Raw genomic sequence first — 27673 nt, forward strand, 5'->3', positions numbered from 1 at the left:
GGTGATGATTGAGAGTTCTGGAATTGAGTCCCACATCAGGCTTCCTGCTCAGCGGGGAGCCTGCTGCTCCCGCTGCTTGTGCTCTCTTACAAATAAATAAAATCGTAAAAAAAAAAAAAAAAAGAAATAGAATATGAAGTTATATAATAGTCAATATTTATTTATAATGAGAAAAAGAAGCATTGCCCATTTTAAGATGCTGACAAAACAAAAAAACACCACACAATTCAGAAAAAAAAAAAAGGAAACAAAACCCAGAAAATATTTTTAACTATCTGGCAACCACAATAAGCTCTCTTTTTCTACATTTTTTTGGTCTACATACTCTTTGCCTCTTCATATGTCAATTTTGTACTATTTTTATAGGGATATTAGATAAAATAGTAAAAAAGTAATTTAAAACATTGATAGTGTAGGAACATTTTTTTTTTTTAAATCGGCTTCACACCTCCTTACGTTAAGTTCTCGCACCGTGGTGCTTCTTGCCCCCTACAAGCTCTTGGGGAGCTCAGCCCTTTGATCTCCCTTGGTTTAGTTTCTTCCCCGGGCGGCCTGGGCAGCTCTGCCGGGTTGCCGCCCTCGTTGCCTCTCTCATCCATCCCAGTCCACAGGCCGGAGTGACTATGAAGTTATTGCCTTCTCCACCAAGCAGGCAAGGTGACCCTGGAAGCCCGACAGCCCCGCACGCGGCCCCAAGACCACCTCTTGGGCTAGAGGGCGTCGGTGCTTCCGGTGCAGGACTGGGACTGCTACGTGCTCCTCGCATTCCTGGACGATTCGCAGAGACTCAAAAGTGCTCTGAAGCCTAAGGCCCGCTAGATTCCAGGTAGATCGGCCTTTTTTACGCGTTATCCGAATCTCTTTCCCCCTTTAACTTTCCATGAGAAGGCTAAAACTAGAATCCCGGGACTTTGTTGCGCTATCCTGTCACGCGTCGCGGGGGCTCGGTGACACGCCAGGTATCTTGGGTGGGGCCTGTCCCTTCTTCACTTTCTCCACTAGGGGCGGCTTGAGACCACGGTCCTACCTAACTACGGAGGAAGAGGCGGAGACCTTTTACCACGACGCCGGTTGGTGGCCCGAGTCTTGATCGACAAGGGCATCAGCTAATGGTCCTGAAGTAAGCAGCCGTTGTTTACTCACGTAAATCCAATGGGAAGGCAGAGGTGCGGCCAGGGGCCAATGAGGACTGGCCTTAAGCGGAACGCAGGGGCGGAGCTTCCCTCCAGGGGCAGACGCTTGGGTAAAGAGTCTAGAGCGGACTCTGGGAGAGTCAGGAGCACATCCGGTGTGAGAAGAGCTGTGTAGGCTTTTAGGAGGCTGGTAAGGACGTACGTCTGAAGCTGGGGCTGCGTAAGCCGGGAGAAATGGACAGGGGGTTGGCGATTATTGTCTGAGCAAGAGTGGGAATAGTGTTGGTTTTCGGACAGACTGCACCTTCGGGGAATGGGGCCTGCTCCGCGACTGGACTGCGCGGGTAGGGGAGAAGCTCGGGAACTAGTACCGCGCATGCGCAACCATTCCGGAGCGGGGGAGGGGTTGGGGCGCGTCTGCTGGGTTTTGGGGGACGTCGAGGCTCCCTTTGTGCGCGCGAGTGCTAGCCAAGGGTCCTTGTTAGTCCCTCTTCCTTCCTCCCACTTTGCGTTCCTTTTCTCCCCCCCCTCCCCCCGCCAGGAGTAGGCGCATAGGCCCTTTGGCCCAGCCTCGACTACTTGAATTCAGGCCACATCCCCCACCCCTTCCTTCCGAGGCTAATGAAAGCGAAACCTCACGCGTTTGTGGTCACCCCTGCTTCACCCGACTGGTTGTTTCTCTGCTGTGGGTCCTCTGGCTGGGCCCCTTGTGGGTGAGCCGCGAGGGCCGGGACAAAGGGCCTGGTCAGGAGGCTGCCCTGTCACGGCCAGGCGGGTGATGTCACACTCCTCTGTGACACGCAAAGCTCCTTAGTTACTTGGAAGCCGAAAGCAGAGGCGGGAGGTGAGAAGATCCTTCCTGGCTTTCCAGCCCCATTCCGGTCTGATTGATTACCTTTGGACAGGTGAGGTGGCCTTGGCTTTGCTTGGTCCCGAGCCTTGTGGGCGTTCTTTCTCAGAGTGAGCGCAGGAAGGGCGTCGTTGGGCGGTTTTTTCTTGGAACTACTTGTTGGAGTTAAGGTAGTAAGTAGGCTTTGATATTTTTGTGTATATATCAAGTGTGGAATTGTTAACTCAGTGCCAGCCCATTGCCTAACCCCTCAGCCTTTCATTGACCGAACAACAATAACAAAAACCTCTTTGAACTTGAGACTGTTCTAGCAATAGTTAACTTTTGAATATGTAACTCAGTAGTACAGCTGACTGTGCCTGAAATACAAAGATTTTAAGGCTGAAAGTTAATGGCGAATAGACTTTTCTAGTTATTTATTGATATGTAGGTTTAGTTTATCTTTTGGTTGAATGTGTAGTTTAAGAATTCAGTTGAAGCAAGATTATTCCTGTTGCATAACCGAGTTCTTGTGGCTTCTGCAGATAACACTTATTTCTGTAATTATTACTAGGTTTACTCTCTTTGGTGGTTTATTTCTGTTGTCCAGTATTTCTTGTTTTGTCTTCAAGAATATGTTGATAACTTAGATTTTCTACCATTTTCTTCCAGTGGGGACAGAGTGGTGAAATTTTTGAGAAACACTCTCTGTAATTTGTATTCAGAGTTTCCTTCTTCCATTATTCATCTTGTTGTGGAAACATGGCTTAGTGAACCCTCTTTTCTTCCTCTCTCCCTTCCCTACCTTTTTTTTTTTTTTTTTTAGATTTTATTTATTTATTTGCCAGAGAGAGAGAGACAGTGAGAGAGGGAACACAAGGGGAGGGGGGCGGCAGAGGAAGAAGGCAGCCGTCTCCCTGAGCAGGGAGCCCAGTGTGGGGCTTGATCCCAGGACGCTGGGATCATGACCTGAGCTGAAGGCAGACACTTAATGACTGAGCCACCCAGGAACCCTTCTCCCTTCCCTGCTATTGATGTGACTGAAGTCTTACTCTTCTAAGAATAAGAAAGGTGAAATTAGATATTAGTCAGCATTTCTGTTTTTTTCCTGGTTATGCATATAGTTCATGCTTATCATAGAAGTGCTGAAAAATATAGAGAAGTGTAATAGGAATCAGCATGTGTTAATATTTTTAAAATTTCTCTTGGCCTGTGGCTGGAACTGCCTTCATGAAAACTTACATAGGATATAATAGTAGGGAGAGCTCCAGGTGTTAGAGGTCATAAGGCCCCTAATGTGGTTCTGGCTCTACTGTTTAACTTCATGGTGTTGGTAAGTCGATACTAATGTCTTTTTAGCACTTTACAGTGATTTCACACAGCTTTTCTTTCTTCCTCTTTTTTTTTTTTTTTTTTTAAACTGAGGTATAGTTGACCCACAATGTTCCATTACTTCAGGTGAAGGACACAGTGATTCAACAAGTCTGTACATTATGCTGTGCTCACCACAGGGGTAGCTACCATCCCACCATATGGGGCTGTTAAATATCGTTGGCTGTGTTCCCCTATGCTGTACTTTTTATCTGTGGCCCACAAATTTTTTTTTTTTTTAACTGGCATTCAGTAAGTTTGGTAGAGCTGGTGTTATTTAATCATCCTTATCATACAGATAAGAAAGCCCAGATGACCTTAGGTGAAACGATTTTCCCAAAGTTACGTGGTAGAAAATGGTAAGATTTGTGACTCCAAAGCCAGTGCTCCTGCCACTATTAACGCTGCCTTTTGGAACTTTCTTTTTAAAGTGAGACTAGTCATTTTTGCCCTTTCTTTATGGATTGGTGTGATGATCAAAGGAGATAGTGTATATAAAAGCACTTTAAAAGTTGTTAAGTTTTATAGAAATGTCATATTATAGAAGGTACTGCTGCTGACCTGAAGTTTCACTTTATTTCATAAACTACCCAAGGGTATTAGTCTCCTTTGGGAGAATACTGAATATTCTCTTAATGTTCTGTCCGCTAAATTTTCCTTTGCCCCTTTGACTTGACTGTAGAATATGTCAGTAGTGTCTTCCACTTCACCCTGTTTTGTTCCCCCAGAGTTCTTTTCTTAAGATATATTTATTATTTGAGAGAGTGAGCACAGGGAGAGGGAGAAGCAGACTCCCTGCAGAGCAGGGAGCCAGATGTGGGACTCAATCCCACTACCCTGAGATTACGACCTGAGCTGAAGGCAGGCACTTAAACTAACTCCGCCACCCAGGTGCTCCCCCTCCCGCGACAGAGTTTCTAACCAAGTTTCATGAAGTACTTTGGTATTAAACATATTTTTGATTTCCAAAGACAGTGTTCAAACCACGGAGAGAAAGACTAGAGATTGGCTTTTAGGGCCACTCAAGTTACTCCTCAAGATAGGTTCCCCTTTGAGCCAGCTGGGAAGTGTTGATTTGAGGTTGCAACACTCCTGATTAGGTAATGGGGTCTGCATTTGCTTTGGTGACTCCTGGTTGTGCTTAAATATGGGGGGATAGAAAGCTGAATCAGATGCAAGCTCTGCTCTCAAGGTTCTGGCACAATTAACTGGATTCCAGAACACTTAAAAAGATCTTCAGGGGTGAGAATTGAACGGATGTGCTCTTTATCCTTATCTATGCTTGCTCTCATTTGGGCTAAATATGTTGTTATTGGGGAGGGATTACTGGTTTACACTGGAAAATGAGGATATTTAGGACACTGGGGCCTCTTTATGATTCAATCTGTCAGACACTTGTTACAGAGAAATTCAGTAGTGTCAAAGCTCAGTATAAAAAAGTAATTTATTGGGGCGCCTGGGTGGCTCAGTGGGTTAAAGCCTCTGCCTTCGGCTCAGGTCATGATCTCAGGGTCCTGGGATCGAGCCCCGCATCGGGCTCTCTGCTCAGCAGGGAGCCTGCTTCCTCCTCTCTCTCTGCCTGCCTCTCTGCCTACTTGTGATCTCTGTCTGTCAAATAAATAAATAAAATCTTTAAAAAAAAAAAAAAGTAATTTATTGGGGCCCTTGGGTGGCTCAGTTGTTAAGCATCTGCCTTCAGCTCAGGTCATGATCCCAGGGTCCTTGGGATCGAGTGCCACATTGGGGCTCTTGCTCAGCGGGAAGCTTTCTTCTCCCACTCACCCTGCTTGTATTCCCTCTCTCGTTGTGTCTCTCTGTGTCAAATAAAATCTTTAAAAAACCAATAATTTATTGAAGGCTGTAGGCATTCCATCTCGAGTTACTGGCTTGGTTCTGAGGCAGCACCCTAGAGAGACGGGATCCAGTGTTAGCTAGCTCACCTAGCTAGCCCAGGAGTTTGGGCCCAAGTTAAGGGAGGGGCTGGGACATCTAGGGTTCAAATCTAGGACCACCAGAGCCCAGGCCTGTCAAAACAGTTCTTTGGACTTCTGAAACCAAACTGACCTACCTTTAGGGATGACAAGAAAAGCATCAAGCTAATGACCATTTACTTCATCAAATTCTCTTTCACAACGGATTCTCACTTAGTGGTTATTAGGGTGTCTCAAAACACCTTGTGCCCCTGTGGGACAGGAGGTGCAGTATAAATGTGCCCAAGGAGAGACATGGCATTTAAACAAAAGTAACTAGCCAGTAAAAAGATTTATCAAATTCCTTTAAATTCTAGTTTATAAGTTTCTTAGACTCTTCCCTCTCCCCCAACTTAATTTTATTTATTTGGGTAAATATTAAGTCTTCAGGATATAGTTAGCTGTGAGTTAGTGGTCGAATAATATTTTAAAAAATTAATTTATAGGGTATATGAAAATTAGACCTACAATAAGTGTTTTATAAAACTAGGGGAAAATAAAGCACTGAAGACACGAGAGTAATGAGTATTTACACTGGTAACAACAATAGTTAACATATGGAGCCAGTCTTATATATGAAGCACTTTTTATTTTTTTTTTTTTTTAAGAGAGGGAGCACGTATGCATGAGATAGTAGGTGGGGGGGAAGAAGGGCATAGGCAGAAGCAGAGGGAGAGGTAGGGGCAGAGAGAATCTTAAGCAGATTCTATGCCTGACACAGGGCTTGATCCTGCGACCCTGGGATCATGACCTGAGCCTAAGTCAAGAGTCAGATGCTTAACTGGCTGAGCCACCCAGGCACCCCTGTATGAAGCACTGTTCTAAGCACTTTATTTGTATTATCAACCTCAAACCTATGAAGTAGAGATTATTTTATATTACTCTATGCAAATGAGGAAACTAAAGCACAGTGAGGTTCAAGTGCCAGAAACTTGGTGTGGGTCACACAGCTAAGGAAATACCAGTTAGGATTCAAGTGCAGCAAGCCAAGCTCTTACCTACTATTCTAGATACTCGGTTATACAGAGTCTGAAAGCTTTTCAGTAGGAAGAACTTCCAAAAAAAATACAATTCTGCTGCCTCTCCCACCCCCCCCCCAGCTTTTTAATAACCATATGGGGTTTTTCTTCTCTCAAGTATCAGTTCGTTCCTTCTGGATATGTGGGAAGAGGACTCCGAATGGTTGAATTATGACAGGAAGGAGGAACCATATAATTCACAAACTAAATGTTTAATTAAATGTGTGAATAATATTTCTTTGACTTGCTGTATTTCTTTCCTTTTTTTTTTTTTTTTTTAAAGATTTTACTTATTTATTTGGCAGAGAGGCAGGCAGAGAGAGAGGAAGGGAAGCAGGCTCCCCGCTGAGCAGAGAGCTTCATACAGGGCTCAATCCCAGGACCCTGGGATCATGACCTGAGCTGAAGGCAGAGGCTTTAACCCACTGAGCCACCCAGGTGCCCCTGACTTGCTGTATTTCTAAAAAAAAAAATACATTTTTTAACGTAGGCTCCACACCTAATAATGAGGCTTGAACTCATGACCCTGAGATTAAGAGTTGGAGGCTGTACGAATTGAACTACCCAGGTGCCCCTGACTTTCTGCTTTTGTTTTTAAATTGTGTACATTAAGGCAGCCTGCTGCCCAATAATCAGCAGGCTTTTATCTTTCAAAGGTAAGGGTTTTTTAAAAAATTGTGATTGTTTTGGGGCACCTGGGTGGCTCAGTTGATTAAGCGGCTGCCTCCACCTCAGGTTATGATCCCAGGGTCCTGGGATCCAGCCCTACATCAGGCTCCCTGCTCACCGGAGAGCCTGCTTCTCCCTTTCCCTCTGCTTGCTGCTCTGCCTACTTATGCTCTCTATCTCTCTGTCAAATAAATAAATCAAGTCTTAAAAAAAAAATTGTGGGCGCCTGGGTGGCTCAGTTGGTTAGGCCACTGCCTTCGGCTCAGGTCATGATCCCGGAGTGCCGGGATCGGGTTCCGCTTCAGGCTCTCAGCTTCATGGGGAGTCTGCTTCTCCCTCTGACCTTCTCCCCTCTCGTGCTGTCTCTCACTCTCTCTCTCTCTCTCTGTCTCTCTTCAAATAAATAAATAAAATCTTTTTTAAAAAATTGTGATTGTTTCTGTCTTGCATAGCTTTTGGCCACTTGGCCATGTTTCATATGGACTGTACTTAATAGATATTGAAATAAGATTATAGAGAATTTTTTTGTTGTTGTTTTCAAGGCTTGGCCCTTGATGATAATTACTGATTTCAGGACAAGGGTAAGGAAGATAACCTAGAACAAAATAAGAGATTTAACAAGACCTAAGATGTAGATGTTAGTTGATGAGATTAACTGTCAAGTTTGGTATTCCTGCTCTCCTAAGGATGAACGCATTAAATGAAGTTCTGAACCAAATTAAAGGAATTTGATTGTGATTAACATCTTAACATTTACTTCTCAAATGCGATGCAGACAAATTTCTCATGAGTCTAGGGGGCACTCTCTGCATTGTATTTTAAATAATCCCACCCCCCTGTTTTTACATTTGAGTGTAGAACTGGGGGTGCGGTGGGAGGGAGGGAGGATGCAATTTCTAGATTTTTGTATTAGTTGGTGTCTAGGGTGAGACAGGCTGGTGCTGGTGTGGATTTCTTAATGGACTGGTGTGTGTTAGGGGAACTGCTGTATTGAATAACTTCTGAGCAACTTGTAATACACTTTTTTCCTTTATTGTGGTAAAATATACATAGCATAAAACTTGTCATTTTAATGTCCATTTTTTTCAAAAGATTTTATTTATTTGCCAGAGAGCAAGAGAGAGCACAAGAAGGGGGAGTGGCAGGGGGAGAGAGAGAGAGAGCGCGCGAGCGTGTGCACAGAAGCAGGAGGAGCAGTAGGCAAAAGGAGAAGCAGGCTCCCCGCTAAGGGGCCTTGGTCCCAGGACCCCACCCTGGGATCGTGACCTGACTGAAACTGGGAGCTGCTGTTTTGGGGAATGCAGTTATCTTGTTGAGCTGAGTTTGCCCGTTGACCATTGAAATGTAGAGATCTTTTCTCTGCAGCTTCCCAGTATGAGCAGTTGAGGCTAAGATAGAAACTTGATTAGCTTAATCCCTTTGGCAAAACTTTAAGAACCCTTTTGACTCTTTACTTATCTGTACAGTAGTTCCTGTCTGTTTGGAACATAGAGTGAACTATCCCATTTCCTTGATTCTAAGACCTAACTTTTTCCTTCTCAAGTTTTTTTTTTTTTTTTTTAAGTTTTTATTTATTTGACAGAGGGATCAGAAGTAGGCAGAGAGACAGAGAGAAGGAAGCAGGCGCCCTGCCAAACGGAGAGCCCTATGCGGGACTCCATCCCAGGACCCTGAGATCATGACCTGAGCTGAAGGCAGAGGCCCACCCCTCTGAGCCACCCAGGGCCCACCTTCTCATGTTTTAACAGTTCTGAAATAACTTGTGTCCTGTACATATCATGTCATTTAATAAATGTATACTTTATTGTGTTTTTCCCCTATAAAGCTATCATTAAAATTGTTATATGCCTTGGGACTTCTGGGGGGCTCATTCGGTTAAGCATCCAACTCTTGATTTTGGCTCAGGTCATAATGTTCAGTGTCGTGGGATTGATCCCTGCATCGGGCTCCACACTGAGCTTGAAGTCTGCTTAGTATCTTCTCTCCCTCTGTGCCCCGCCCCCACCACTTGTGTGTTTACACCCATGCTCTCTCAAAAAAAAACTGCTGTGTGCCTTTGAATCTAGAAAATTTGATTCTTACGTGTTGCACTTAAATTTTAGAATAAGTACTGGTGTTAGAAAACTGGTTTTGTTTGGTTTATTTTTTACTTATTTTACACCAAAAGGCAATATTAAATCATGGAGAAATTGCTATTTGATACTCCCTCCTGTCCTCACAACCTTTGATAGTTACGGTTTTTCCATCAGCAGTTTTGTTTTTGGTTTTTTTTTAAGATTTTATTTATTTAAAGAGGAAGCATTTTTTTTTTAAGATTTTATTCATTTATTTGACAGATAGATCACAAGTAGGCAAAGAAGGAGAGAGAGAGGAGGAAGAAGGCTCCCCGCCGAGCAGAGAGCCCAATGCGGGGCTCGATCCCAGGACCCTGAGATCATGACCTGAGCTGAAGGCAGAGGCCTTAACCCACTGAGCCACCCAGGTGCCCCTAAGATTTTATTTATTTATTTGACAGAGATCACAAGTAGGCAGAGAGAGAGGAGGAAACAGGCTCCTTGCTGAGCAGAGAACCCTACGTGGGGCTTGATCCCAGGACCCTGAGATCATGACCGAGCCGAAGGCAGAGGCTTTAACCCACTGAGCCACTCAGGCGCCCCTCCATCAGCAGTTTTAAGAGGCAGTCAGTACCCCCTGGGAAATGCCAGAGACCAAACTGGGAAAGAGGACTTTCTGCCATTATCTCCTCCCGCTGTTTCCACACAGTGGGGTCTGGTTACAGGGTGTTGCCCCTTTCTGACTAACAATCCCCCTGGGTATTTGAGGATTTACACTGCTAAGCCCATTCATCACCCCCCTCCCCAGTCCTTTTTTTTTTAAACTCTTGAAATTAGAAGCAAGAGGTGCTTCAGTGTTGTTGTTGCGAATACTGAGAAACTTGGCTCTGAAGGTTGCTTCAGAACTGTTGCAAGTTCTGTCTAGGGATGTCATTAAGGGTGTTAATGAAAGCCTTGAACAAAGACACTTTCCAGGTGCTGGATTCTGCCATCCTGTAAGTGTGCTCTCTAGAGGATGTGAGTTCATCATGGTTATGAAAGACTGTGGTCGGTCCTGCAACAGACTGCAATAATTGCACCATCTAGATCAGGAGGGCCGGGAGCCCCGTGACTTAGAGGGGTGAGCAGCTTACATTCTGCAGCTTCTCACTGTATCCATCCTTAAGAACAGAACTAACAAAAGAAATTGAGGTGAGTAGGATATTAGCGGGAAAGGAAAGAGGAAATCAAGAGAGAGCAAGCTAGCCATTGTAATTGTTGCATTTGTGAGAGAGTGAGCCTCAGGAAAAAAATGGTAATGATGTGTGTGAAAGAAAAGAATGGCATCTTTCCACTGGCGCAGGATTTCTCAGGAGTCAGTTTGGGATTATAACTTTTATTGCGCAGATTAGTTTTGCTGAGTATTGGGCTAGGTGCTCATTAGGATAGGCGTTGACTAGTTGGCTGGTCTTTCAAACTACTTAGCTTTGTGTTTTGATACCACCCCGTTCCTGTTTTTGGTCAATTTGAAATGAATAGGCATTATGGGTCTAATAAGAATCTGGGTGATTGCGGAAGATTGATATTTAGGAAGGATGAAAATTCTTGATTAGGTTTTTGGGGTTTTTTTTTTAATCTGTAGATTTGAGTGTGGGTTTTTTTTTTGTTTGTTTTGTTTTGTTTTTTTTTAAGGATTGCATGTGCAATAGAGGAGGGAACAAAATTTAAGAGCTCAACTTGATGATATTGATGACATGTAACCTGGGTATAGTTCAGTTAAAAACGTCCTTTCTGGGCGCCTGGGTGGCTCAGTGGGTTGAGGCCTCTGCCTTTGGCTCGTGTCGTGATCTCAGGGTCCTGGGATCAAGCCCTGCATCGGGCTCTCTGCTCAGCGGGGAGCCTGCCTTCCCCCTCTTTCTCTGCCTGCCTCTCTGCCTACTTGTGATTTCTGTCTGTCAAATAAATATAAATAAAATCTTTAAGAAAAAAAGTCCTTTCTGTGACATATTGGGACAGTGGGCAAGATCTGAATAGGGTGTGTATATCAGATAATAGTATTGTGTCAGTGTTAATTGCCCGGTTTTGATTATGGTTTTCAGTTGTATACACAAGTATTTAGGGGTGCCTGCATGGTTGGGAGAAAAATATTTTAGTCTCTATATACTGCTACATAGAGAGGGGATAAAGCAGCTGTGGTGAAATATTAACAGAAAATTTGGGTAAAGAGTTTCTAGGAATTCTTTGTACTATTCCAACTCTTCTGTAGTAAAGTTTATGAAATTATCTTAAAAAAATTCATTTGTGCACAGATTCCTTTTTCACAGAGAAACTTTCTTTTTTTTTAAATTGTAAATCCCTTTCAGTTCAGTTTTAATGTGCATTGGATGGAAAGTTTCTACATGCATGTATTTAAAATTCAAGACCTGGCGCACTTGGGTGGTTCAGTCAGTTAAGCGGTTAAGTGCCTGCCTTCGTCATGATCCCAGGGTTCTGGGATCCCCACGTTGGTGGGGGCGGTGGGGGGGGGGGTGCTTGCTCGGCAGGGGGCCTGTTTCTCCCACTCTCTCTGCTGCTCCCCCTGCTCATTCTATCTCTCTGTCAAATAAATAAAATCTATTAAAAATTTAAAAAAAAATAAATTCAGGACCTAGTACCAGGCCCAGCTCCTTCTTTCCTCCCTCCCCGCTCCATCCCCTTTTAAGGTTCTTTGTCTTTGCTGAGAGAATTCAGTAGCATTTTGATACAGTGACATAAAATTGTTTTATGTTGTAGGGGTGCTTAATTAAGTTCCAGTCTTAATTTTGGCTCAGGTTATGATCTCAGGGTGGTGGCTGCAGATTCTCATTCTCCCTCTTCCTCAGCCTCTCCCTCCTGTCAAAAAATAGAATAAAAAAAATTTATCACCTTACATTCTAGTGACTGGGTTCCTTTAACTAACTCCTAACTGGTAATTTCTCAAGGGAAGAAACTATCTATTAAAGGGACAGTTACTTTCTGAAAGAATAGAAATCAAATGGTAGTAAGAAAATAGTTTGTGAGAAGAAGGTGGCTTCATTTCTTCTGTGTCCTTTAAAATGGTTGAGTATAATTGCAAATGTATCCTAGAAGGAAATGCATAAAAATGAAAATGGCTGTGCCAGAACAGTGGGATTTTAGGTAACTTTCATTTTCCGAACTTGGATGTTGCTGTTTTTCATGAGAAAGTTGTTTATGTTATTTTGTATGTCCTTGTATCTGTAAAATAACCTTCTTTTTATCCTTAATTCTACAGAGCAGAGGCTGTGTTCCACAGACTCTGGCATCATGAACATATTTGATCGGAAGATCAACTTTGATGCGCTCTTAAAATTTTCCCACATGTAAGTGTTATGATCTTGACTGTAGTTTATTATATTTCCTTTCATATCTTGTTCCTTTTCCTAGTTCATTAACTTTTATATGTATTAACTACCATATTAACTTTATTAGAATCCAGAGGATCTAATAAAAGCACCTAGATTCTAAAGGCTGCCTGTGGTCAATGAGAAACCATTTAGATATTCTAGTTTGGGTACTGATTATTCATAATTTGGGACCTTTGGCTCCTACCCAGTATTTAAGATTCTCAATTCATCTATTTTCAAGGCATTTTTTTTTTTTGAATTATAACCTACACATATTCTCTGGGAAGAAGAGAGGGAAATGATTATTAGCTTAGAAATGAAATTGGTCCTATAATAATGGCTGTTACTAACGTTCTTTCCCAGAACCCCTTCGACACAGCAGCACCTGAAGAAGGTCTATGCCAGTTTTGCCCTCTGTATGTTCGTGGCGGCCGCGGGGGCCTATGTCCACGTGGTCACTCACTTCCTTCAGGTAAGAGCACTTTCTCTCATTGTGTTGCTGTGGCATAAATTTAGTATGTAGAAACTAGCGCAGTGGGCTGGTGCAAGCCTGTACCTCTCCCTAATCCTTTTCTATAGTTTGTGATCTGAACTCAGCCAGAGCCAGCTAATAACTATGGACATGCAGAGCCATTTAAATTTTCTGGTAGATATGCCCTCTCTAGGTGCTGAAAACAATGTCCTAACCTGGACACTGAATGGTGTGCAGGCGATACGTAAGACCCCAGCCCTCTAAGTTGTGGCATGGTGTGTGTGCTGGGGTTTGCACAGTAGCCTTTTTTTTTTTTTTTGAAAATTTTATTTATTTTATTTGACAGACAGAGATTACAAGTAGGCAGAGAGGCAGGCAGAGAGAGGAGGAATCAGGCTCCCTGCTGAGCAGAGAGCCCAATGCGGGCTCGATCCCAGGACCCTGGGATCACGACCTGAGCTGAAGGCAGAGGCCCAACCCACTGAGCCACCCAGGCACCCTTGCACAGTAGCCTTTTTATCTTTTCCTCCCTTCTCTATTTGCTTGTGACTATGGGGTTCTTAGATACAGACCACTGATTGTACGATTATCAGGAGAGGCAGGGTTGAGACCTTCAAGGATTTGACTTAATTTTATTTGCTGATGCACTTCCATCTGCATAGTTGCATGAAAACCTTCAACAACTTCCTTCCTGTGTTGAAAGAGACCTTCAGTTTGGCCAGTAGGAATAAAAAGGACAGTTGATGAATAATCAGAAAGTTTGAAGTTCTCACTAACCACGACTTGGCCTTTCCAAATGTCCTTTTTAGTGTAAGTACAGAGAGTGTGTCTGTGTTGGCATTTGCAACTACTGAGAACTGTCCCTATGCTCAGGCATCTCCTGGCAGTGGTTGTATGAAAAATTACTCTAGATACTTAGTGAATAAGACTTTGATCCCTGGAGTTTAGACTAAAACATACTCCAATTTCTAGGCAAGAGTGGCCATTTTGGTTTCTGGTTGTGGGTGTTCTTTGTTTTGCCGGGGGGGGGGGGGGTTGTGTGTGTGTGTTTTGGTTTCGTTTTGTTTTGTTTCTAAGCAATGTAGTAAAATGCAGTTATCATCATCATTCATGGATTCTATATTTATGAATTTACCTACTTGCTAAAAATATTTGTAACCCTAAAGTCAGTACCCCATGGTGCTTTTGCAGACATTCGCAGTCCTAAGCAGAACGGCAAAAACTTGGAGTTGCATACAGCCGTGTTCCAGCTGAGGTTGAACAAGGCGCCACACTGCCCTGCTTCAAGCTCTTGTAGTATAAACAAGGGTCTTTTTCATGGTCTATGTAGTACTACATTTTTTGCATTTTTGTGATTTTGGTGCTGATGTCTTTATTTAAAATGGACCCCAGGCATAGTGCTAGAGTGCTGTCTAGTGTTCCTGAGTGCAAAAAAAAAGTACATTGAGACTGTGATGTGTCTTATGGAGAAAATATGTTTGTTAGGTAAGCTTTGTTCAGGCTTGAGTTTATGGTGTGTTGGTCATGAGTTACAGGTTGGTGAACTAACAATATATATCAAATAAAGTGTCCTTAAACATAAACACACATAAAACATGTATTTTTCAGTTGAAGAAAATGTAAGCAGAGGTACGTGAGAATCTAACCCTTTATTTTTCTCAGGAGCAGTTGTTCAGTATTATTAATTCATTATTCACAGTAACTTTATAGATCATAACTGTGAGAAATGAGGACCAGCTGTGCTTTTAAAGGAAGGAAGGAACTTCAGTGTGTACATACCTCCTTCATGATTTTCTTCTCTTTCTAATTGCCTATAGCTTTTCCCACTTCCTCCTCCTTCTTCTTCTTCTTCTTTTTTTTTTTTTTAAAGAATATTTTTCCTGGGGCACCTGGGTGACTCAGTCATTGAGTGTCTGCCTTCAGCTCGGGTTGTGATCCCAGAGTCCTGGGATCAAGCCCTGCATCAGGCTTCCTGCTCGGCAGGGAGCCTGCTTCTCCCTCTCCCTCTGCCATTCCCTCGGCTTGTGCTCTGTCTTGCATTCTGACAAATAAACAAACAAAATCATAAAAAAAAAAAAAGTTTTTTTCTCTTAGAAAACTAATGCACGTTCATTGTAGAGCATTTAGAAAACAGACTAGTGATGAGAAAGAAAGAAAAACACACGGACATAACTTAACATTTTGATTCTTACTCTGCCTCAGTCCATTGAGGCTGCTTTAACAGAACACCTAGGCTGAGTAGCTTAAACAGCAAATGTTTATCACAGTTTGGGAGGCTGGATGTCCAAGGTCATGGCACCAGCAGATACGTTGTGTGGGGAGGTCCTGCTTCTCGTGTAAATGACTGTCTTCTCACTGTGTCTTCACAGAAGGGGCAGGGGAGCTCTGGGATCTCTGTTGTTAAGGACACTAATAAAGGCTGCACTCTCATGACCTATCACCTTCCAAAGATCCTCCCCTCCGCCCCACACACACCTCGAAATACCAGCACATTGGGGGTTAAAATTTAACCATGAATTTGGGGGGAACATAAGCATTCAGTCTCTAGCACCCTCTCAGTCATTTTTCTCAGTATGGGTATATATATTTGAGTGTGTGTTTTAAAGTGGTCAAAAAGGGATCATTTCTACTTGTCCTACAGATTAGAAAGTGCTTCAAACACTTGTCACTTTGATTGATCTTTTTCTTGGGCAGGACTTGTAGTTCGACTTGGGAAGTTGTGGCTGATGGACTAACTGGGTCGGAAGAGCCTCTAGGGGTGCCTGGGTGGCTCAGTGGGTTAAGCCGCTGCCTTTGGCTCAGGTCATGATTTCAGGGTCCTGGGTTCGAGTCCTGCATCAAGCTCTCTGCTCAGCAGGGATCCTGCTTCCCTCTCTCTCTCTGCCTGCCTCTCTGCCTACTTGTGATCTCTGTCAGATAAATAAATAAATAAAATCTTTAAAAAAAAAAAAAGCCTCTAGCATCCACCACGGTCGTCCCAGCCCTGTCCTACATGGCTTCTAGTTTCTCCTTAGCCCCCTCTGCCTTTCCACTACCTCCAGGTTAGAAGGAAATATTAGGAAGTTCAGATGAATATTTGATCCCAGTAAGATCTGCAGAATAAATTTGGTATTTTCAAGTACTTCATTATTAACTCTGGATTTGACAGGCTGGCCTGCTCTCTGCCTTGGGCTCTCTGGGGTTGATGATCTGGCTGATGACAACGCCTCATAGCCATGAAACCGAGCAAAAAAGACTGGGACTTCTTGCTGGATTTGCTTTCCTTACAGGTATGTTAGAAATTGGGCTAACTTGGGGTGGGAGGGGGTACTGTATCTAGCATCTCTTTAGCCTAGGGCCCCAGATTTGTATGTATTCTGATTCACCCCAGCTGGCACACCGTGCTAATCAGTCTTGTATTTGAGTGTATTTTGCCTGGTATTGCTTTCTCACTTCATAGAGGTGCATCTTTCCCACCCAGAGTATTTGCTCTTTAGGACTAGTGACTGTGACTTCTCCGTTTGTATCCAAAAATAAGCATTTATGTTCTTGAATGAATGAGGTTCAAGAGCTTAGGTAGCATAACTTGTTAATGGTCGATGTGGGACTAGGCCTGAAACTCTTAACTTAGTTGGACTCACACTGCAGCTATCACCCTGTGACCATTTATTCTCAACTTTGCGGGCAGTTAATTAAAGCCATACATTGAGATCCATCCAGCAGAGCACTTTGCTGATTCTCAGGAAAAGAATTATCGTTAAGGAAAACAGGACTCAAGCTATAGAGTGAAAATACTTGCAGAGCAGCATTTCACTTAGTACAACTTGTTTTGAGTGTGTCTCATCTATGTAGTGTTGAAATAGAAAGGAAGGGATTTGGAGATTAAGATTTTTTAAATAGGGAAAGCTAGTTTTTGAAGGCTTTAAGGGGTGGAATTAGCAGAAGGAGAGAGTAGCAAGAGTAGAGGAAATGTCGGGGCTGGAACAGGTTGCCACTGCACCCTCCTCTTGGCAAGCGTCCACCTGCAAAACCAGTCGGGCCTTTTCTACAAAGGGAGTCAGTCCTGCATGACTGTTGGTTGCTGGCCACAAGGCACTGGTTTGCTGTTGATCCTTCTGTTCTAATTCCTGATCTGGCCCACATTATGGTCTCACATCATTCCTCTTCGGAGTATGCAGCCTTACAGCTTTGCTCAAAAATGTTTGACATGCCTGCTTCCTTTTCCCTAATGTGTTTTCATCCTGGGCCATGCATAATTTTCAGTTCAGAGAACAGTTTTGTAGCTCTGTCTGTAAACAAATAACTCAGTCAAGTGTATGTTCCTGGAAAACAAGGCAGATAGAGGAGTGGAGATTTAGTTATTTCAGTGTACATGTTTTGGTTTTTTAGGAGCGTGGGCATGCCTGTGCATTTGATGGTCAGCTTTTGGACGAGGGTCCTTTTCAGGAGTTGACAGTAATACCGTGTTCTGGGGCTTTTGTTTTCTAGGAGTTGGTCTGGGCCCTGCTCTGGAGCTATGCATTGCCATCAACCCCAGGTAATTGTTCTAGTAGCATCTTATGTCTCTTTATCGTTGCAAATATGCCTCTTCCATATAGGTTTGCAGACCTGTAGCCCTCAGTCTAATGGTGTTTTCCTCTCACAGCATTCTTCCCACCGCCTTCATGGGCACAGCAATGATCTTCACCTGCTTCACCCTGAGCGCCCTCTATGCCAGGCGCCGGAGCTACCTCTTTCTGGGAGGTAAGTGTGGATTGGAAATCAGAGTCTCTGCTTTAGCCAGAATTCTCGGTAAGACTCTTTCCCTACCTTCCACCTTCTTGTGATTGTTGGTTTGAAATTGAAAGCTTTAATTTGTCGGAGGAGGGTTGGTAAGTAAGGAAAGGCTTTAATGGGATTGTCTTCCCTCACTTTTGTTTTTCTCAGGATGGCTTTTTGTCATCTCTTACAGGTGTCTTGATGTCAGCCATGAGCCTGATGCTCTTGTCTTCCCTGGGGAACCTTTTCTTTGGATCCATTTGGCTTTTCCAGGTGAGACTTGGCATATAACGTTCTAGCAGCCGTTTGCCTGGCACATCTTATACTTGCTTCACCCTAAAGCAGGGTGGCTAAGAATCTTCCAGAATGCTCACTTTTGTTGGCAGTGCAGAGTTTTGCCTAGGGAAGCAATGTGGTCTTTACCATAGGCTTCTGTTTCCAAGAACGTTAATGCCAGTAGGGTTAGCATTTGTCATACTTTCAGACAACTAAGAGCCAAAAAGAGGCACAGCTGGGTTTTTCCCCTCTGTGGTGTCTTCCACATGGTAACCTCATCTCATTCTTCTCTTGTTAGGCAAACCTGTATGTGGGGCTGGTGGTCATGTGTGGCTTTGTCCTTTTTGATACTCAACTCATTATTGAAAAGGCTGAAAATGGAGATAAGGATTATATCTGGTGAGTGAAAACTGGTCTTTACTGCCTCCCTTTCTGTGGCTATCGGGAGGGGTAAGAGTGGACTGGGTGGCGCTGGCTGAACTTCATGGCCAGCCTTCGGGAGCGTATATGGTAAGATGCCCATGGTTTTGGAAGTGTGCACCAAATAGCGTAGTCCCCTCAATTCTTGAAAGACATCAGCTCTTTTTAAAATTGAAGACGCATTTAATTATCCTTATTTTTAATAGTGGTTATCTCTAGGCATGAGAGAGGGAAAGGATCTTTCCCTTTTTACTCTATATTTGTATGTTCTTTAAACCTTTAATAATGAAAGATACACATTCTTTTTCATATGTAACTTTTAAAAAATGCAATCTTCTCGGAGTCTCCTAACTAGTTAATGGTAGTCCGGGCTCCTGCAGAGTCTAAAGCTCAGCTTTGCTTTTACCTGGGCTGATGGCTTTATTGATTTCAAAAGGATCTTGGACCTCAGAGTTTTACTTAGTGGGTGTTGGAGTATTGGCGAAGCTCTTTCATAGGGTGGGAAGGGGAGTTTTTATGCTCTGCTGCTCCGTGGACTGTGGAAAAGGAAGGTGGGATGAGCTGGTTGGTAATCTGGTTCTTCTATTTCAGGCACTGCGTTGACCTCTTCTTAGATTTCATTACTCTCTTCAGAAAACTCATGATGATCCTGGCTATGAATGAGAAGGTTAGTCCACCTGCTCCCTGAGGATGAGAGAATGGCACCTGAACTTAGCATCTGTGTAGACTTCAGGTTTGAAAACTGACATAGTGTGTAGGTCTAGGTTAACCGTAAGGTAGGCTGCCAAGTAAGAGGTGAACCAGAAGTCTGTTAGTCCGTGATGAGAAGGGAACAAGTAAAAGAAAAAAAATCTTTAAAAAAAAAAACAAACAACAAGGGCTGCCTGGCTGGGTCAGTTGGTGGACCATGTGACTTTTAATCTCAGGGTTGTAAATTCAAGCCCCACGTTGGGTGTAGAGATTACTTAAAAAAAAAAAAAACAAAAAACAAAAAACGGGTGCCTGGGTGGCTCAGTGGGCTAAGCCTCTGCCTTCGGCTCGGGTCATGATCTCACGGTCCTGGGATCAAGCCCCACATTGGGCTCTCTGCTCTCTGTCTGATCTCTGTCTGTCAAATAATGTATTTAAAAAAAAAAAATCCTAAGATTAGTATCAAAAGGGAAAGGGGCTTAAGTGGCAGCAAGGAACAATCTAGTATATGAAGAATTTAAAGGCTGTGAAGATAGTTATGATTCAGGAAAAGATATTCTAGGGGATTTGTTTAATACTGGCTTTTATAAATATGTGTCAGAAGTAGATTGGTTTTATCCGTTTGTTGGTCTTGTTTCCAGAGAATATTCTGTGTATGGTTAGTGAGTGTCACACATAGTCTACTCCAGCAGTAGGTCAACAAATGAAACCATGAGGGTTTTTCACAGACCTTAGGGAACAGGAGATAGTGTGGTGGCAGTGGAAGCCGGTGAGGAGGTGCGATTGGTGGCTCTCGGTCTCACCTGTACCACGACTAGACGGGGCTCCAAGCAGGTTTCAGCCAAAGCAATCAACTTGGCGTCTGCTAGGATGGGATGAAGAGTTCACTGGGCTGGATTATTTCTGGGTTTGGTTTGTGCTCGGGATTTACACTTCCCGGGCTAATGGAAAGTTGGTCTCGGCCTCTTATGTAGTTATTCTAGGGTGGACTGCCAGTCTAGAGCCTTCATGGGTTGGGATTGGAGCTGTGGTGGTTATGAGTAAACCAAGAGTGCTCTTGGGGTGGAAGTGGAAGCACCTGCTTAATTTTTATTCCCATCAGGTCTGTCAACAACTTGAGGGACCATCAGTGGAAGGTGGTTAAGATTCAGTTCCTACCACACCGAGGGAGTATTTCTCCTTCCTTTTTATTGTCCTGTTCCCTTCCTTTCCCTAACCAAAGGCAGCCAGGTGTTGGCTCACTCAAAGTGTTCTAGGTTGAATGTCAGATGCCAAAAATTAATTGGGTAACTTTTCTCCATTTCTAGGACAAGAAGAAAGAGAAGAAGTGAAATGACCATGCAGCCTTTCCCATTTTGACCTCCTCTCCCTCCACCCCTCATTTCCTCTTCGCACACATTGCAGGTGGTGTGTTCTGTGATAATGAAAAGCATCAGAAAAGCTTTTGTACTTTGTGGTTTTCTCTATTTTGAATTTTTTGATCAAAAAACTGATTAGCAAAATATAGTTTGGAGTTTGGCTTCATATTCCTGGGGTTCTTCCCCACTCCCTTGTCTGTCCAGCCCATCCCTTCTCCCTTCTCCCTCTGCTTGGGCAGCCGGTCACCGTGATGAGGAGTGGGACCCACAGCAGAGTAAACTCCAGGAGTTCGCTTTCTACCCAAGCTTCACCAGGTGCACCTGAACTTTTGGTCGAGCCGCTTTGGCTCTTTCCTCAGCATCGTTTGGTTTGTGCACAGTTCCTGTGGGACTGGGCGGTCCTGTTGGAGACCTTGTTCCTCAGGCTCATTACATCTGAGCTGCTGTTGACCCCCGTGAAGAAAATGAAGAGCCTCTTCTGGCGGATGCTTTGCTTCGTCTGAGCTGCCCAAGCCGCGGCGGGTCTGGCAAACACACCTTTCTGTCTTGCTGTCCCAAAAGGAATGTGGATTGATGTGTTCCCTTTCCCTGTCCCTGGTCTGACCCTCAGGGAATCTGTAGGTTTTTCCATCCCCGGGGCGGGAGGATTTCAGCACAAAGGAAAGACTGATTGTTGTCAGGTATTTACGAAAAGGCTGGCTGTGTATGGCAAGACAGAGCATAAAATTCCTGAACTTCCCGTCTTTATTTTTTATCACCTGAGTTGTTGCGCAGCCTCTCCCACCTGGCCTTGATTGAAGATCCCAGGACAGGAAGGATAGGGAAGGGGAATGGTTGAGCCTGGGGGTAATTTAAACTAATTCTGCCTGACAAACCTAGTTGACCTGTTTGGGGCAGTGGGGGAAGTAGGAGGAGATGCTGCTAGCTGAATGGTTCTTTGTTGAGAGCTGCAGAACTGGGTTGTGATGACTTGGGAGGCTGCATTCAGAGCAGTCCGGCGCATTTCTGTCTTCTGCCTGGACGCCAGTAGTGTCAGGCCAGAGATACTGGGCAGTAGATAAAAGTTCCTTTTACAGATGCACTTTAGTTTTTGGTGTTTGCACCTGTTCCCAGAATCCATAGCCTTCCATCCAGGGACGGGTGACCAAACCTGCAAAACGAATGATTCCCTACAGCTTGGTCATTGTGTGGGAGGCCAGTACTAATGGGGATCCCTGGAGCTTTCCCAGGGAGCTGCCACAGGCCCCTGGCACAGAAGGTTAGGTAGCCTGGAGAGCAGTTTATGTTTCTGGCTGTTCACAGGGCGTCTGTGGAACGGGACTGAGCCATCAAAAGCTCATTGCCAGTAGGATACCATTTTTGTTTCTCCCCGTTCACAAGCAGCACGCAGGTTGAGTGGCTACTGGTTCGCAGTGCACCATGTCATCGTGCTGTCCTGTGAAGCAGTTTGTCCCCAGGGTGTGTGTATTTCTGGGGAGCCGTGCTGCCAGGAATGGCTGGCATCTGCAGAGGATGCTGCCCTCTGACCTAGCTGCTGCCTCCAGCCTCTGACTTGAGAACTTTTAATAAAGGGACTTCCCATTAAATGCCCAGTAGCACTCTCCATACATTTGTTGATTCTCTGCAAGGCCTGAGAATCTGAGTTGCATCTCTTGAAGCCAGACTCCACCTCTTGTGCTTTTTTGCTTGGGATAAAGGAGTTTTTCTTTAGAAACAGTGCCAAGAATGACCAGATCTAAAAAATGACTTTTAAAGAAAATGCCTAACAGGTTTTTAATACAGTAATCACTGTAATTATCACTTTCTTTTCTAGTTCCTTGGTTTTCAGCTCAGGCTGCATTCTCTAACTCATACTGTGAAGACAAAGGTGTTTTTGATTCAGAAATATATGAAATCTACATAGTCTTAATTTGTAAAAAATAAAGAAAATTCCTTAACCTTTCCTGGTGTGTGTGTGTGTGTGTTCAAGGCCACAGCTGAACAGGGCATGGGGACATTCTGACTTGCCTTTTAAGTAGGGCCTGGGAGTGGAACAGGATTGAGTTTCTGATCTAGACTTAGCAGACTGGTGACTAGAAAGAAACAGGGACCACAGAAGGCCTCCCACTCCAGCTTGCCATAAATGTTGAGAATTTCCTCTGTGCAGTCACTGTAGAGCCCAGTGGGCCTTACTCTGTCCCCAGCCTTCAGGCGCTTTGTGGTAGTGGCGTGTGCCATTGTTCCGGTGGATAGCCAGGCTCTGGAATTTGGGGTGTATAATAGGAAAGGCATGGTGATCTACTGGTTCTGCAAGTCTTTTTGGTCACCTGCTGGGGCCAGGCTCTAGTCTAGGTGGTAGGAATCATCAGTGAAAAATACAGAAATCCTTGTCTTCACAGCTTATGAGATCATAAACCACTATTACAATCAGGTTACTACGTTCTGGCTTGCTTGCCCCCCAGTTGCTGTGTTCTTGCAGACGCAGAGCTTCCTCTTAGGGTTTGACTGTTACCCTGACTGGTTCAGGTTGCTCCCAGTTGACCTCTTGGATTCCACATACCTCCATCCCAGCTAATGTTAGCCACTCTCCCCAACTGAGAAAGCATACCTTACGCTCTCCTCTCAACCTTTTTTCTCTTCCTGACTGAAAAAGTCCAGTCTCTCAGACTAAAGCCCTTTTGTTTGGGGGAAGTTGCCTTCACCTACCAGGCACAAGGTAGTGCTTACAATAAATCAGGCCCGGCAAGGTGCTTTCTGTGTTAATACTCCCGATAGCTTAAGAAGGTGGGGTATTGCTCTGGAAAACAGCATGGAGGTTCCTCAAAAAGTTGAAAAATAGAGTCACCCTACGACCCAGCAATTGCACTATTGGGTATTTACCCTAAAGATACAAATGTAGTGATCCAAAGGGGCACGTGTACCTGAATGTTTATAGCAGCAATGTCCATGATAGCCAAACTACGGAAAGAGCCTAGATGTCCATCAACAGATGAATGGATAAAGAAGATGTGGTATATATACACAATGGAATACTATGCAGCCATCAAAAGAAATGAAATCTTGCCATTGGGGATGACGTGGATGGAACTAGAGGGTATTGTGATTAGAGAAATGTCAATCAGAGAAAGACAATTACTATATGATCTCCCTGGTATGAGGAAGTTGAGAGGCAACGTAGGGGGTTTGGAGGGTAGGAAAGGAATAAATGAAACAAGATGGGATCAGGAGAGACAAACCATAAGAGACAATTTCAGAAAACAAACAGGGTTGCCTGGTTGGGGGGGTGGGTAGGGAGAGGGTGGTGGGGTTATGGACATTGGGGAAGGTATGTGCTATGGTGAGTGCTGTGAAGTGTGTAAACCTGGCGATTCACAGACCTGTACCCCTGGGGCTAATAATACATTATGTGTTAATTTTTTTTAAAAAGGGGGGGTATTTACTACACATGATCAATAACTTCCCAAGTCATGCCAGCAGGTGGCAGCAAATCTGTGTCCAAAAAACCCTGGCACACTGGCCAAAGCTCCTGTTCACTGTTGTTCTGTGTAGATGATGCTACATCGTGTTAGTGCCTCCTGACCGGTGTCATCCTTTCCATCCCGACTATCATCCTGGCTGGGGATCTAGCTGCCTAAGCAGGTGATCAGATGGGGGCATCCACTAGGCACCAGACGACGTACTCCACATTGAGGGTAAAGATGGATAAGGCATGACTGCTTTCTAGTCTTTAACAGCTGAGCAGCGCAGGAGAGCTGTGTGGAGATGTTCGGTGCTTGTACGGGTCTAGGCACAGTGGCCATGAGACGTGGGAGACACCCTTGCCTGGCGGTTCAGGGGAAAGTATTTCGGAGAGGGCGCCTGTGTGGCTGAGTCAATGAAGCGTCTGTCTTCCACTCAGGTCATGGTCCCAGCTTCCTGAGTTTGAGTCCTGCATCAGGCTCCCTGCTCCGCGGGGAGCCTGCTTCCCCCTCTGCCTCTGCCTTTCTCTCTCCCTCTCTCCTGAGTAAATAAATAAAATATAAAAAAAAAAAAAAAAAAAGCGTTTCAGGGATGACAACCGAGAAGGCCAAATCTCTGAAACTGCGTTAAAGTGAGACAGGCGATGAGGTGAAGGCAGATGCCGGAGCAACAAAACTAGGTTCTGCTGGGTTTTAAAGTTTAAGGAGACTGGGAGGAAGTGGGAAAGAGGGGGAAATGGGGAGACAGTAAAAGAGCTGGCTATTTTTTTTTTTTAAGATTTTATTCATTTGAGAGCACAAGCAGGGGGAGAGGCAGAGGCAGAGGGAGAAGCAGGCTCCTCTGGACCTGGAGACCATGACCTTCGGACCTGGAGATGAGGACCTGCGCCGAAGGCAGACAGTCACCCGTCCCAGCCACCCAGGCTCCCTAGGATCGGCTATTCTGTGCTTAGGAATGGACTTTGTCCTGGGGGCAATAGAGTCAGGGTGTTAGGACTTTGAGGAAGGGAGTGGTGGGATTTGCAGCTTTACATCTCAGGTGACTAGAGCATGGACAGGGCGGGGTGCCGCTGGAAGGTAAAGACACTCTGCCCAGACGATGGCAGAGAGTGAACAAGTCAGAGGAGGCTGATGAACTCAGGGACGGAGGGGCTGATTTGAAGAGGCGCCTCCTGGCTGACATGCGATCATCTGAGCATCAGTACGAATTACAAGTGCGATGGATTGAGATTAAATGTTTTTTTTTAAAGATTTTATTTATTTATTTGACAGACAGATCACAAGTAGGCAGAGAGGCAGGCAGGGCTTGATCCCAGGACCCTGAGACCATGTCCTGAGCCAAAGGCTGAGGCTTTAACCCACTGAGCCACCCAGGTGCCCCTGAAATTAAGTGTTTTAAATCTGTAAGTTCATGATGATTTTTAAAAAATATCTTATTGGTCGACTTTGAAGGTTGCTGGTACTTGTTAATAAAGGGAAAGCAACAAGCATGTATCTTTTCTGTACTAACTGTGCTTCAAGGTAATCAAAAAGTGAAAGTTTTTATCTGCAGCAATATTCCAGCTAATAGATGATGGAATTATAGGGTTAATTTATCACTATTTTGTAAACCTCTAATGAAATAATGAAGCTAGGCCATGCCAACAGCCACATCATATTAAGAGAGACAACCGGACGTCATGTGCTCCGTGCTGAAGCTCAACAACATTACCTTTGAAGCTTTCTTGCAAAAAAAAAAAAAAAAAGAAAGAAAGAAAGAAAAGAAAAAAGAATCAGAATCGTACTAAGTTCTAGATCTAAGTTCTAGTTTACAGGAAAGACATGAATCAAAGGACCGTGTTAAATGACATCATGGGGATGTAAGCAGCAAAATCCAGTAAACGTAAAACTAAGGACAAACAACCTGGCTTCTTTAAAAAAAAAGGGGCGGGGAGGGCAAAAGACAAAATGAAAAAAACAAGAGGAAAAGGAATCTGGAGATTAAGACTTATGAGACAGATCAACAAAATGTGGATCCTGGGTCAAACAAACCCAACTATAAGAAAGAGAGACAACTGGGGCAATTTGAACCTGTGGTTACCGTTCTCTAGGACGACCCCCTAAAATCCTAGCCTCCTGGTATTCCTACCCTCTCACAATGAAGCCGGCTGGCATATGTGACCCAGGGAATGTTGTAGATATGTGTGACTTATGAGGCTGGGTCATGAAAGATCTTGCAGGTTTGCTTGCTCTGGGGGAAACCGGGCAAGGTACTGAGGCCACTCAAGCCCTGGGAGAGCCGTCGTGCTGAGGACCAGAGCCCCTTGCTAACTGCCAGCACCCACTCCCCAGCCTGTGTCGATGAGCTGCATGGAACACAGATCCTCCCGGACCCGTCGGGAATTCCAGGTGACTGGCATCTCAGGAGACACTGATCCAGAACCGGCTACCTCATCTGCTCTCAGGTTTCCAACCCACAGAAACTGTGAGCAGCTAATAAAAATAAGTGTTTATTATTGTTTTAAACCACTCAGTTACACAGCAGTGGATAACTAATACAATTACTGATTAGCTAATGATTGAAAGAAATACCTAATGCATAATGTGAAGAATGTTACGTGATTTTTTTTTTTTTAATTAGAGTGAGAGCATGAGAAGGGAGAGTGGCAGGCAGAGGGTGAGGGAGAAGCAGACTCCCCGTTGAGCTGGGAGCCTGACGCAGGACTCGATTCTGGGACCCTGGGATCACTACCTGAGCCGAAGGCAGACGCCCAACCAACTGAGCCACCCTGATGCCTCTGCTTATTGTGCTTGTCATTTGAAAGTTGTTTTAGAGACGAATACTGAAATATTTATAGGTACATTAATATGCTGAGATCTGCTTCAAAATAATGCAGTTATGGGTGCCTGGGTGGCTCAGTCGTTAAGCGACTGCCTTCAGCTCAGGTCATGATCCCAGGGCACTGGGATCAAGGGTCACATCAGGCTCCCTACTCAGCAGGAAGCCTGCCTCTCCCTCTCCCACTCCCCCTGCTTGTGTTCTCTCTCTTGGTGTGTCTCTCTCTGTCAAATAAATAAATAAAATCCTCAACAAAAAAATAATGATGTTAAGCAGCAGCAGGAAGTGTGTGGTTCAGATGGAGTGAATGGTCAGGAGTTTAGAGTGGTTGTAGTGATGGGCATAGTCATTGTACTAGGCTCTACTTTTTGTATTGTTGAAATCTTCTATAATAAATACAATAAAAAGTTTTTTTTTTTAAAGGTACTTACGATGGTCTAGACAAGAGAAAAGATGGAGGTACCAGAGCAGTAGTTATAAGGATTGGAGGAAAGATGGGGCACCTGGGTGGCTCAGTGGGTTAAAGCCTCTGCCTTCGGCTCAGGTCATGATCCCAGGGTTCTGGAATCGAGCCCTGCATAGGGCTCTCTGCTCGGCGGGGAGCCTGCTTCCTCCTCTCTCTCTCTCTCTGCCTGTCTCTCTGCTTACTTGTGATCTCTGTCTGTCCAATAAATAAATAAAATCTTTAAAAAAAAAGGATTGGAGGAAAGATGATGAAAGTAAAATATTCAGAAGGCAAATGTGTGGGTTTTGATGATGGAACAGACACTGGGAAGTGAGAAAGACAGGAGAATCAAGGGTGATTCTGGGATCTGGATAGACCGACCACCAGATGCCAGCTATGCAAGCTTGGGTGAGTTACTCAACATCTCTGTACCTCCTTTCCCTCTCCCTTTGGTCCTCCCCGACTCCAATAAATAAATAAAATATTTATTTATTTATTTGTGAGAGAGATGGAGAGAACAAGCAAGAGAGCACAACCAGGGGGAGTGGCAGAGGGAGAGAGAGACTGATGTAGGGCTCCATTCCAGGACCCTGGGATCATACCCTGAGATCAG

The 27673-nt window shown here is 44.3% G+C and overlaps 1 protein-coding gene across 4 annotated transcripts; it reads left to right on the plus strand.

Moving 5' to 3' along the window:
- The first annotated feature begins 1201 nt into the window (after positions 1 to 1201).
- TMBIM6 (transmembrane BAX inhibitor motif containing 6) lies at positions 1202 to 22302 on the plus strand. 4 transcript variants are annotated; one of them, XM_080811079.1, is made up of 10 exons: positions 1202 to 1323; positions 12296 to 12383; positions 12771 to 12879; positions 16028 to 16148; positions 17347 to 17395; positions 17504 to 17601; positions 17810 to 17889; positions 18191 to 18291; positions 18904 to 18979; positions 20310 to 22302. In XM_080811079.1, exons 2-10 carry the CDS (start codon positions 12328 to 12330, stop codon positions 20331 to 20333), a joined length of 714 nt encoding a protein of 237 aa, XP_080667205.1. In that variant the 5' UTR covers positions 1202 to 1323; positions 12296 to 12327; the 3' UTR covers positions 20334 to 22302. The 4 variants fall into 4 exon arrangements, with proteins under 4 accessions (XP_080667205.1, XP_080667206.1, XP_080667207.1 ...); XM_080811080.1 differs by having other exon boundaries at positions 1231 to 1331; XM_080811081.1 differs by having other exon boundaries at positions 1255 to 1353.
- Positions 22303 to 27673: the final 5371 nt, after the last annotated feature.

Source organism: Martes martes (genome assembly GCF_963455335.1).
Source record: "Martes martes genome assembly, chromosome: 8".
Lineage (NCBI taxonomy): Eukaryota > Metazoa > Chordata > Mammalia > Carnivora > Mustelidae > Martes > Martes martes.

What these genes read in the sequence shown, in the direction of transcription:
- TMBIM6 (XM_080811079.1), top strand. Translation starts at nt 12,328, where the DNA reads ATGAACATATTTGATCGGAAGATCAACTTTGATGCGCTCTTAAAATTT. An exon ending in TGCATTGCCATCAACCCCAG is followed by an intron (nt 17,396 to 17,503) that starts GTAATTGTTCTA and finishes TTCCTCTCACAG; the next exon opens with CATTCTTCCCACCGCCTTCA. An exon ending in GAGCTACCTCTTTCTGGGAG is followed by an intron (nt 17,602 to 17,809) that starts GTAAGTGTGGAT and finishes CATCTCTTACAG; the next exon opens with GTGTCTTGATGTCAGCCATG.